A 13,350-nucleotide genomic window follows, 5' to 3' on the forward strand; every position below is an offset into this window, starting at 1 on the left:
TACAGGATCCCATTTCTGTTTGTCTTGTCCTTTTCAGCATACTCACGCCTTCCAAGGTCTGTAGTGCCAACGACGCTCTGTAAATTTCTTCTCGAAAGAAAAAGAAACAAGCCATGAACTGATTTTGTACTCTACTGTAATTGATTAAGGCCATGCTGGTGGATCATGTTTAAAAAAGAAAGAAAAAAATAATTGCATTCCTTCAAGCACGGCTTAGAAACCCCAGCGAGAACGTTTAGATTGTTAGGACTTTCTGTACTACAGTCTTGGGTCACAAGAGAATCCCTCTGCAACATGAGGATTGGAAGGAACTCAATCCAAAACAAAGTCAAACAAAGTTCAGCAAGCAAGATCTAAAGTCATTTTACCCTGTCACTTAAAGCTGCACCCCCTCGATTCAGAAACAAATTCATTATATTCACTCATTCTGTGATGCCCCAGAGCTGACCCACCTGAATAAAAGCACCGATTACTAAAAGACACTTCTGACATCACTTCCTGCGCAGAAAGCAACAAAACAATGGCAGGAAATTGCTCTTCAGCAAGGCCCACAAATTCACCTGTCATTTCTGCCTGGTTTATTTCACTAACCTTTCAAAGCATGTCTGAACAGCATTCCGATCTCATACGGCAGCCAGGTGTGCACATCTTTGCAATTAGAGAAGCACAAGCGCTCCATTTCACACAGCATAGTACCTCTCGTAAGCTGTACTAGCAGTCAGAGCAAGGGTCCTGATTAGAATTACACCATCCCTAAAACCAGTTCAACACCCACCCCCAGAACTCCAATCCTGTAGGTTCTAGAGTGCTGGGGAGGTTCCGATGTTCCAGATTCGTTTTGTATTACAACGTCATCATGAAACAGCAAGGCTAGTAGGGTGAACACTGCAGGGCACAGTAAGGCCACCTGCAACTTAATCTGCTGTCTCAGCTGCACCAATCATTGCTCTACCCAATGAGAAGGCATGTCTGCACCTGCCAGCACGCGGCTGAAACACACAGTTCCTACTGAAGGAAATCTGTAACAAAGGAACCCAGGCAATGAAGGGATCGCTCTAAACAGAAGAATCAGTGGACTGCACCCCTGTCAGACACTGCCACACATGATGAGAAAGGCAAGACAAACTGTGCCTGACAGCGCCTGGCACCACCTGTCTGTCAGCCTCTGCTGCTGTGCTATCACTGCAATGCTCTCCAGTAATCTGCATGCTTATCCACCGTCTCCAAAAGCTGAAAGTGAAAACGACACTTTTAAACCAGAGTATGAAAAATGTCTCAAGTGAGCAGTTGAGAAAAGTGCATGGATTTATATGTGAACGTGTACCATTTACAGAATCACAATCTTGGACTACCTTACCTACGGTAACAACGGGCAGTCCAAGATTAGTGCTGAGCGGGGACTGTGAAACCAGTCCAAGAGAGTAGAATGGAGGAAAACTGAAATAAGGACAGGCTTAACAATTGAACAAAGGCTGTGCGTTGAATTGCAAATGCGTGTCCGGCAAGGAAACATGAATCTCAATAAACGAGTCGGAAATGCCAAGCTGCCACCTTCAATCACCCCCTGATAGAACGGGTTCCTCACACAGCCGAGCTGGGAAAGAGCACTAGCACGCCTTGCAGGCAGGGACAACACGGCTTTAACAACAAGTATTCAGTGGGAAGTTCAAGGGCATTATGCATGAGTGGCGGTCTGGGGATTTTTTTCGCTTTTTTTTATTCTTCTGGATCTGCGAGGCTGTCATTTAAAGCTGTCCCACTGAATTTCACCATGAAAGAAATCAAAAAAGATCTCACATCAAATCCAAAGCAGCATGTGTACAGTAAGCAGCACGTTGTAATCATCTCACTAATTCCTGAAACAACTTTGCTTGGCAGCAGCAGCAGCATTTGATGTGCAAAATGCACTGAAAACGTGATAGAATGGATACATATTACAACAGCGCCAGAGCATCTTTAGGTTTGCCTTCCAGCACAGCTCTAAAATGAATTTACATCAAATCCCTGCCTACCTTCAAACTAAATACACCCACATTACTTACTCATTTCCAGTGGGTTTCTGAGATCAGCCCTCTCTACAGCAGCAGCGTTGTGTTAATACAGACTGCCTCAAACCGGAGTGCTGAATATCATCACTCTGCTATTAACCACGGACCACTTGCAGGGCTATAGTGACCTTTTTGTTCTTTGGAACGCTGGAAATTTCACGGCTGATGTTTCAGAAACAATGAATGTGTTCAAAAGGGCAGGGCTCGTCCTCTCTCTCAACCACATGAACAGGCTGCAGCTGTCAGAGTCTCTGGAAACGTCTGCATTTGAAAACGTCCCATTCAACTGCATTATTTGGCAGGTGTTCCTCTGGGTTAGTGCGCAACTGGCACTCTTGTTTTGGACCATTTTGAGATAGTTAAATATAAAAACACCTTTCTGGAAACTTAATTAATATGCCTCATACAGTACCTTGCAGCGTTTGGAAAAACCAAAGCGAGATATTAAAACATTTGCACAGCCACGTCAGCACAGTCCTCTGCAACCGCTGTCTAACTACATAGACTAGTCAGTGGTTGTCTTTTGGGATGCTTGCCTTTCTTACACACCTGAAACTGGAAGAGCTGTAGGATTAGCATACAGCAAGGTGAATGCAGCGACAGCTCATGTTTCACATCTAACATTGCCATGTGCACAGTCAGTATCAATAGTAAGATTGTCTCTATGCTCTGTCTACAATTATCTTCACCTTTCAAGCCTGGTAGTTCAGCGACGCACAGATGTAATGAGGTGTGCTTAAAAAAGAATAAAATACAGTGGGGTGAGGTTATTGTTATATTAGATTAGATGCCCTGCTTTGTTATTCTCTACCCAGACAGTGTGCTTGGAAAGACTCATCTACTGCAAGAGGGTCAGATAATGGGCTCAATATGCCAGTCTACTGCAACCAGTGAGGATTTCAAAACCAAGATATATCAAACCATGAGGCCAGCCTGCCTGACTGTTTGGACAGCACCAATCTGAAAGTCCTGGCAAGGGCCCATGACATCAATGCTGTACTGTACAGTCTCTCTCATTCTCAGCCAGGACTTAAACCTATTGCATGTCTAATTCACCAGCTCCGAGCCTTCATCCCCTAGCCTGCACCTTAGACTTGCAATAATGTTCTTCATTCAGGAAATATGTCAAATGCAGTATACAGTACAACACCACCATGTATAATTAACATAATTGCAGTATTATAATAATGGCATGCAAGTCATTAACATTCAGTATGTACACAGTACAAATGCAGTAATTAACATTCAGCATGTACACGGTAGAAATGCAGATTGTTTCATGCACATTAAAAAGAGCAAGTGTTATCAAACAGCTCAGACGTTTACAATACCTCTTTCATAAAGAAATCGGGCTACAGTATAATCAGAACACAATTTCAATTCGACAGCAATAAAAACAGACATTAAAGCAAGTAACACAGTAATAACCCGGATTTATTGCCAACAAGTGCCATCATGCACTATGCTGTAGGATAAAAAAAATAGCACCATAATTCCTCCAGAGTGACTAGTCTAACGATAGGATTTGAACTTACTGTAACGGCATACTGTGGCAGAACTGCAGCACCTGGTGATAGAAGAATTCAGAAAGTGTCTCCATTAAGGATCTGTGGTGAGAAAGCATTTCAGACCGCTCCATTGCACCTCCTTTCTTAAATGCTAACTGACCCACTTTAAAACATTTATAGGCCAAAAGCTGCGTGTCTTCACTGCCGGCTGTGTAGCGGGTGCTGCAGTTTCACAGAGGCTGCAGAGCTGCACACAGAGGGGGACTGCAAGAACTGCACCACGATGAGTGCAATACATCTTGCACTGTGGAGCTGCACAGACACACAACGAAGGGGAATTGCAAGAACTGCACCACGATGACTGCAATACATCTTGCACTGTGGAGATGCACAGACACACAACGAAGGGGGATTGCAAGAACTGCACCACGATGACTGCAATACATCTTGCACTGTGGAGATGCACAGACACACAACGAAGGGGGATTGCAAGAACTGCACCACGATGACTGCAATACATCTTGCACTGTGGAGATGCACAGACACACAACGAAGGGGGATTGCAAGAACTGCACCACGATGACTGCAATACATCTTGCACTGTGGAGATGCACAGACACACAACGAAGGGGGATTGCAAGAACTGCACCACGATGACTGCAATACATCTTGCACTGTGGAGATGCACAGACACACAACGAAGGGGGATTGCAAGAACTGCACCACGATGACTGCAATACATCTTGCACTGTGGAGATGCACAGACACACAACGAAGGGGGATTGCAAGAACTGCACCACGATGACTGCAATACATCTTGCACTGTGGAGATGCACAGCACCTGTGCTGGCCCAAAGTGAATAAACCCAACTGAACTTCACTAAAGAGTAAAAGATTGTTAAAGGCTTAGAGGAAACGTGTCTAGAAAAGAAGATTAAAACCCAAAAAGATGACATGGAGCGATTGAAACCATATGGCAAGGCTAACAGTTTACACAGGTAAGTAACACAGTTGCTGCTAAAGACTGAATAGCATTATAAGCAGCCCACTTCTTTGCCCTTTCAGCAACAGCACCAACCCTGCCACCATTTCAACGATGACAATTCAAACCAGGATTTTAAAAAGGAGAAGCACTGCAGACAGGGCAGTTCACAAAGGAAGTGTAATGACAAATTAAAAACTTTGTTTTGGATCCAGTACTTTAAAAAGACACACAGGAAGCGTTTGGTTAAGCAAATAAATCAGTGTCACGTGAAATATGTTCTCCGTCTGTCCAGGCTGGGTCTGAAGTCACATTCACAAATACCAGATTGGCAAGCCACAGGGAGCGCTGCACAAGAGCGGCGCGTTTCAAAACCTTACCCTCTGTGCTGACACCGCCTGAGAGACCGCCTGGCTGTAAGGGGTGAGAACAGCTTAAAAGCATCTTCAGCTTCTTTTGAATCTGAAATGCAGAACATTGCTCTGTGTGCCTGCTTTTGGCAGGCATGGACTGATGGCAAAGTTCTCCAGTGGCACTGTGTGTTATCACATGCAGAGCAGTACGGTACAGTACAGTACAATGCAATACAGCAGGATCACGTCTCATTTCAGCCTCTTGCACTAACGCTACGGCATGAAAATTATGCACAGGCATACATACAGCAATTCTTTATATAGTTCATATTTATATTGAATTCTTGTTCTTAAAAAAAAAAAAAGTCCTATATAAAGGTGTGGTGTTATTCCAACCACAGACTTTTTAAAATTTAAAACTCTTCGTGTCAACGGCTTTCACATTTTAATATGACATCCATAAATCAGTAATGTGATGAACTGAAGCCAACACAACAAGCGCCGCTACTCCACAGACCCTTCCACCCAAGAATGCTTGCTATCAGAACTCCAAAACAAAAAAGTGTTTATGCTTGCATGATTTTTGATTCTCTGTGCAAGGAAAGAATTCATCGTTGTGTAAACAAACACATTCCATGAAACACGTGGAGCACAACTGCACGGCAACAGCAAGAAGAAAAACCAGGACGCATTGCGCAGCCCCATTGAGATACACAAGACCCCGGTAAAGAAGAAACACATGCTTTACTAGGGAAGGATTTTTACACACACTGCACTGCCAGTTCATATGGGTCAACTGGAAGCAACTACTCCAGCTATTGAAGGGATCTGCACAGATATTTACATGGAGAGTTTTAAATTCCACATTCCTGCGGCTGCAATAATACCACACACCCCTCTAGGGTAATTTTAATGCAAACCTGCTAATATGGTAATATGCAAATCCATTCCACTCTATTGTGGTAAAGCAAGTCCCATATATATTTGAGTCTATTATAATGAGAGCTTACATTAATTTCCAATAGTTAACATAAAGAGTAAAAGCTATAAACAAAGAAAATAAATGTGTGATCAATTCAAGGCAGGTTCAGTTTGTTTGAAATTGCACCGACCCTTCACAATCTGCACAGCTCTGAAAGGGGCAGACGGTTATCATAATTGTACAAGAGTCCCCAGAATAATATAGAAGGTTTACTAGCTTTGATAGGAGTCTGGTGCACAGCTGAATGGGATCCTATTGAAAGCAGACAGCAGTTCCTCCCTCTGCAGTGTCTCAGACATGGAGACACGCTCCTTCTTAAAGATGAAGGATATGACTCCCCCAGCCTAATTTCACTTCTATAAACACTCTTGAAGAAAATACATTTGCTTTACACATGTCCCCTGAACTTCTAAAGCTGCAATCCATCAACTACATAACCAGTACTGTGTGTCTACAGCAATCAGCTCATCCTCATCCTTCATTCTCTCGGAACCCACTTCATTCCAAAATGTACGATTCTCAGAAACATCTTTAAACTTTACGACCTCATCGCTCGCTGAGTTTATTACTTTTGCAATGATCAATATTATTACTTTAATAACTTTTATTAGTTGCCGTGACCCATGAACTAAAGTGAAGTCTTGATTTAGCAGCCCTTCACAAAGCTCTGCATGTAGTTAGATAGCGCAGGACAGATTGGTTCCTTCACAGCGTGGTCTATGGCAGATCGCCACACCAAACATTATTGCGATAGCGAGCTTAAAGAAGACTGCGGGGAAAGCCAGAACGGTCTGTTGCTAAGCCAACATTTGTTTCTCTGGACACTATGAAGAGTTAGGACTGCCTTGGCTGTCATGCAGTGAGCTCCAGCCCATCAGGGGTGCATGATACTCATTTATACGACACAAAGTTACTAAAGGCTATTAAAAGGAAGCAGTAAAGTATTCCTGCCAGTCAGCCTCTATCTTGGGTCACTGAGCAGCTCAGCAAAGCTACAGGAAGAGACTCCAGCTTACACTGTTCCATTATGCTTCACTACTCCATGGGAAACAAACCATTAATACATAAAAAAAAAGAAAAACAGCCACAATTAGATGCATTCTAACAATGCAATAACAGTACGAGATAATGGTACATGACAGCTGCTGATCAATCGCAATGGAACCATTGTGTGAACACTATGCACCATTGTTCACCAAGCATTTCAGCACCGATTTTATATATATATTATACTATTAAAACCCCAACTCAGACAAGCTGCAAGGCTGAAAGCAAGTTCTCTTCTTAAAAAGTTTACTTGCCCAGTGGCAACTTTGATCACACTCACATTTGCCTTGGCTGGTTGCCATGAATAATGAGATGCATTGTCTGGCAAACTGAAGGATTCCTAAAACTGCAGAAAGCATTGGACTTGCAAAAGGGTACAAGCAAGTCCAACTGTGTTTCTAGTCAACATACAGAAATGCTACCAAATTAATTAAAATTGAAATAAATGCAGGAATCAAAACCTGATAGTAAATAACATTTCCAGAGGGCTGGGAATATCCTTTAAAAGGCCCAGCTATAACATCATGGAGTCCTTATTAAGTTTTCTTTTTAAACTGGAAATAAATAACTGCTGGAACTCAATAAACAGTTTTATGTGGTTTATATAGAGAGTTTCCTTGTGCTCTCGTTAAACCCCACTGCAAGAGTCAGCACCCAAAACGAAACGATCGGACCCAGAAGCCGACCCCAGACAGATGGTGAAGGCTTGTAATATAATACACTTGTAACACACTGTACCCCCTTTCAATCTTGTAATACACTGTACCCCCTTTCAATCTTGCTTACATCTGTAAAGCAGTTTCAGGGTACTCTCTGACAGCAAAGAAAGAAAACAGATCAAGCATAAGTGTGCTGAAATTTTTCTGCACCTCAAGGAATGAAGCCAGCCACAGGGCTCTGTTGGGTACTCAGCCCTTCAGACAGCATTCTATGAGCTCATGTTTTCAATGCATTGCTTCTGCCTGCTCGCCCCTGTCTTTCCCCATTGGTTCTCTTCAGTTGTTGAATACCCCTGGACCTCTCACGTCCTTCACGACACTAATCTGCTGCTGCAAGGCTTTTGTTCCTTTAAATAACCAAAGAAAAAGCAGGAGCTATAGGCTTTATGTAGATAAACTCAGTAAGGAATCTGCTTCATCAATCACGGATATAAAAGTTGATTTCCTCCCAAGAATCAGCAGAGTTGCTCTGCACTGAAGTTGCCATGGCTGCTTGTTGACATGCAGAAATTTATTTTCTACTGATGCCCTATTGGAATACAGCCAAAACTTACAGTAGCAGGAGAAAGATAAGGGGAAAAAGTATGGGCTGTGCTTCAGCTTAAAGAAAAAAGAAACCTGCAGCGGTCAGGAATCTAAAATCTACATGTATTTAATGTGCCTTTGTGTTCTTCCCCAGAGGACACCTTGGGACAGATCTTGCAAGCCAAGTACAGTACGCATTATGTTCATCCACATTTAGGCAAACTAACGACTCCTTAAATTAATCTCGTTACGTTTTCCTCATTGTCCATGAAGCTGTTGTGGGGCAAATCATAAGGAGTATGCTATCAGGGTGCTGTATAAATACAGCTGTTTTTAGTTGGGATTTCTTTATTCATTATCTGGCAATTGAAAAGCAAGTCTTAACAGTTTGAAAGCTGAAGCTGCATTAAGGACATATATATATATATATATATATATATATATATATATATATATATATATATGAATGAGCCTACAGTATCTGATTTAAATAACGAAGAAATGTAACACTTGCAATTCAACAACCATTTTCTCTGAAAAAAAGAACACTTTGAATTTGAATAGGGACTGCAGACAGTGCTGAGACGCTTATATTTTAATACGTAATAAACAAAGTAATTACCATCATCAACACACATTTCCAAATACTTCACCTGCTGCGTCACACAAGCCTATCGTTCTGAGGACTCCCGGCTGACACCAATAAATGAAACCCCCACGAAACTATGAATTTTAAATGGGATGCTGTGCTGTAAAACAACAAATATGAGAAGGCCATTGAGGAGGGGGAGGGGGAGGAGGAGGAGGAGGGTGGCTATCTGGGTTTCTAGTGAGTCAAGGACTTCTCGGTATTCACTCGCCCTGCACTGCAGTGCACACCCTGAAATGTTTGCGTAGGTTCGGCATCCGATCTATTTAGGAAAAACAGGGTTAGGCTCGTCAGTGGCAAAGGAACAGATGACCTCAGCTGTTTTCCTGAACCACATGCACCCCCCACCCCCCCCCCAGACTCGGGCTGTCCATTCCAGGGCTTGGCTCAAAGCCACAGCCGCCTCATGTAAGTGAGTAAACATGAATCTCCGGTGCTGGGTTTAAAAACCCACCTAACTCTGAAAGGTGATGGGATCAGGACAGGTGTAGCAGCAGCCATGAGGAGCTAGTGGATCCTGTTCACAGCATGGTCACCGTCCAAGAATGCACTGCGCACACAGGCCAAAACCAGCCATCAATACACAAATTCAAGAGGGCTTTTGAAGTGCCGGCAATGATTTAGACACATCAATGACATCACACGAAAAGAAATGGAATATTAATATTAAAGGTTATATAAGTTCTCTAGTGCACCCAAACTGGCAAAGCAAGACACGGATATTGAGCATCTATGATCCAACAGGAGTAGAACGGATGAATACTCTAAAGCATAAGAGAGTCGTTTTTCAAAAAAGCAAAGTAGCTGCCTTAGAGCTGGGTTTAGAAGGAAATCTCACACGTCAGGCCTTTTCAAATGTAAAGGGATCAAAAGGTGAACACTGATCCAGCGCAGGAACCTTGTGGCAGGGAGCGTTTTCAATTACACACGCTGAGACTCACAAGTGTATAGATCAACAATGATCCTTTACAGCTGAATAGATCCACAATGACCCTGCACATCTGAATAGATCCACAATGATCCTGTACATCTAAATAGATCCGCAATGATCCTTTACATCTGAATAGATCCACAATGATCGCGTACAGCTGAATAGATCCACAATGATCCTGTACAGCTGAATAGATCCACAATGATCCTGTACAGCTGAATAGATCCACAATGATCCTGTACAGCTGAATAGATCCACAATGATCCTGTACAGCTGAATAGATCCACAATGTTCAAAGACCTCTGCAATGCCGGAGCATCAGGAGTCCCAGCTACTACACGTTGCTTAGCTTTATACCGTTGCAATGAAAACCGGACTCCAAAAGCACGCATATCACAATGTACTGCAATTACATTTCACACAAATCAGAGGAGTGAGCCAGTACCAGAAGAGAACACAGATAAGCACATACAGTTTAGCTGCACAGCTTTGTAAAAGGGCTTGTGAAATGTCCAAAGAGAAATGCTGCTTTTCCTGTGCGTATCCCAAACCTCTTCCCTTGAGTTCTGTGCTCTCGCAGTACGGCTCGCTTGGTAATGGGAGAGCCACCCAGTTATTAAGAGTCAAGTTCAAAATAGATCTGTCAATTAAACCCAGATATGGTTTTACTGATTTGGCCAGCGCTATAATTAAAGAAAGCACGCTGTAATCTTCCTCTAATTAAAAGCGCCGCACTCCACAAACTGGATCTGGTTTGAAGTACAGCATTCCTGAAGTCTGCATCATTTACACTGAAATGAAAACATGCATTCCACCGCACTTTCTAACAGTGTGTCACATTACAAAAAAAGAAACTACTATATTTAATTCAAGCACAAATCATGGTTTGAGATGCATGGTTTTTCCCTTCCAAATAAAGTAAATAAATAAAAATCTTTGTTTGCTATTCTTAAAACAAACAAACAAAGTCAGACAGCAGAGTTCTATTTCTCCCCGGGTTTAAGCACTATAAAAATCAGATACTTTAGGTTTGAGAGTCCCATTTACAGAGACGACACTTAAAGAGCCAGCCCCGGAGCAGGTACCATTCACACTGCTGAGCACCGGGACCCAGTGAGAGCAGGGCCCTGCATACCAAGCAGTGTGACAAACAGAGCCAGATGCCTACTAAAATTAATGAACTTTGAAAGGGTCATAAGACATGAATGGAATGAATACATTGAAAGCATTCCAGGGATTGCCAGGAACATGGGAAGCCTCAGAGAATGTCCTTCTCAAAGCTGCAAAAATATCTTGCTGGACATACCACTTCACAGCAATGTGCAAAGAGACAGTGTGCTAACCATGGAAAAAAAACACAAGTCAAGCAGACAAGCTCACTTCTCAATGTCTTCCTTGGTTTGATTGAATTAGTTGAGAAAAAGACTTGTTTAAATGATCTGTCTACTTCATCTATGGATTAACCACTATAGGGTTGTGGGCGGTTTTATGATAAATACAGTATATAGCTGTTGTACCAAAATGAAACCTCAATTACCACTGAAGCAGCAATTGTGTACGGAAACTATTTTCCCATTTGAAACTCACATGTAAGATCTCCAGCAACCCTGTAGCACCTTTATGCAGTGCAGCACAGCTGGAGCTTCCAAACAGAGGCACAGCGAATGTATCCAGGCTGCGTCTCTTCCGTCCCTTTCAGGATTCGGGGAGGTCGTCAGGAGTTGACTGGCCGTTGTTTTTTGTTTCTTTAAGTTTATTCTCAGCTTGGAGCAGAGCCTTTGGGGTTTGGGAAGAGCAGCTCTAACAGTTTAGAGTATGGCATCACAAAGCGAGCCTGCCGTCTGCTCCAGTGCAGCGCTGTGCTCACACACAACCCTCATTCTAACAGTTTACAGAAACAAAAAGGTCACGCTGCTTTGCGACCTTATAAGTGCTTTGCAGTTTCTTTGCCAGGACTACTCAATATTTCTTACAAGTTAGCAAGTTGCATTACGTGACCTGCCAATGGAATCCATGAGGGAGTTTCATCTTACCACTCGCAGTATAATGGGGTTATTTTGTTTGTTTTAAGAGCCTGCAATGCTGAATCTGGAAATTATATGAACACATGACAACCATATGCATACGTGTATACACACACTGTGCATATATTCTCCACAATACACACACATGCATGGAATAACTAGAAATAAAGGCAGGTCATTATTTAACCCTAATAGAGATTGTACTGGTACTACCAAGCCTGCCTGCAAGCATCAGCCCCAATCCATCACCCCTTAGCCTTGAATGGAAAGCGACAGAAATCTCCAGCCTTCTCTTTGAAAAGCTGCAAAGAAAATCTAGTTAGGTCAAAGAGATATAAAGCTGCACAGTTCCCTCTCTGCAGCACCTTAGCATACAATACTATCCCATACACAATAGCAATCGATAAAGCCAAAAAAAGAAATGAAATGCAACCAACCTGTTTAACTTCAGCAGGCATGCTATGCTGTGGTTTGTACTCCTTATTAAGATGAATGCACCTCAGTGTTGCTGTTCCTCTCAGTTTGTGTGGTTTGCTTTTCCGTGACTACAGGCTCATCTTCCCACATATAGCTCAACTGACTTGAGAAAAGAATTTAGATTTTAAGTTTCACTTTTCTTTTGGTTCTTTTTCTGGTTTTGTTTCCACCTGGTGCAGCAGCAGCACCAATGCACCCTCCTCCTGCTCCTCCAAATAAAATAAAGTCCAGTCCCCCAGAAAGTTAGAACAGCAGAAGCAAATAAAAAGGAAGCCCTCGCTCAGACTGGGCTGCTCGCGTCCTGCTCCCTGAACAGACTTCTCAGACTGCTCGCCTTCCCTTCCCACAGCAGCGCCAGTCTATGCAAACTGAACCCCCTCTGGGGGTGGGAGCTGACAGACTGTCACAGCTGGGAGCTCAGAGAGAGCATGCACTGACCACACCTTGCAGGCTTAGAGAGAGAGAGAGAGAGAGAGAGAGAGAGAGAGAGGGAGACACACACACACACAGAGTACAGGAGAGGAGCGCACACACACAGCCAGAGAGAGAGAGAGAGAGAACACGAACACACACAGAGAGAGCGCCACATAGAGAGAGAGAGAGAGGGAGAGAGAGAGACACACACACACACACACACACACACACACACACACACACACACAGAGTACAGGAGAGGAGCGCACACACACAGCCAGAGAGAGAGAGAGAGAACACGAACACACACAGAGAGAGCGCCACATAGAGAGAGAGAGAGAGAGAGGGAGAGAGAGAGACACACACACACACACACACACACACACAGTACAGGAGAGGAGCGCACACACACAGCCAGAGAGAGCGCCACATAGAGAGAGAGAGAGAGGGAGAGAGAGAGACACACACACAGTGCAGGAGAGGAGCGCGCACACACAGTGCAGGAGAGGAGCGCGCACACACAGAGTGCAGGAGAGGAGCGCACACACACACACCCACACACACACACACACACACACACACAGGGAACTCCAAAAGGTTTTCAGGGATATATGTTAAAAGGTTTGGTATTTAAAAACAAAAACTAAACTTTTAGCAAACATCCTTCTGTTTTTGCATACAAATAAAAGCA

General features: G+C 43.2%; 1 protein-coding gene across 10 annotated transcripts in view; it reads right to left on the reverse strand.

Annotated features, from left to right (window-relative positions):
* The window catches only part of LOC121299762 (armadillo repeat protein deleted in velo-cardio-facial syndrome homolog), a 114,857-nt gene that overhangs the window by 52,760 nt on the left and 48,747 nt on the right, over positions 1 to 13,350 (reverse strand). The window contains exon 1 of one of the 10 annotated variants that reach the window (XM_041227789.1): positions 12,206 to 12,681. The exons of 7 other annotated variants lie outside the window; for them this stretch is intronic. In XM_041227789.1, coding sequence (XP_041083723.1) covers positions 12,206 to 12,226 — 21 coding nt within the window. In that variant the 5' untranslated portion in view covers positions 12,227 to 12,681. Of the gene's footprint in view, positions 1 to 2,042; positions 2,067 to 11,331; positions 11,427 to 12,205; positions 12,682 to 13,350 lie in introns of those variants that run through there. 2 more of the 10 variants (XM_041227792.1, XM_041227791.1) reach the window with 2 other exon arrangements.

The sequence above is a fragment of the Polyodon spathula genome, chromosome 25, assembly GCF_017654505.1.
Source record: "Polyodon spathula isolate WHYD16114869_AA chromosome 25, ASM1765450v1, whole genome shotgun sequence".
In the NCBI taxonomy this organism is placed as follows: domain Eukaryota; kingdom Metazoa; phylum Chordata; class Actinopteri; order Acipenseriformes; family Polyodontidae; genus Polyodon; species Polyodon spathula.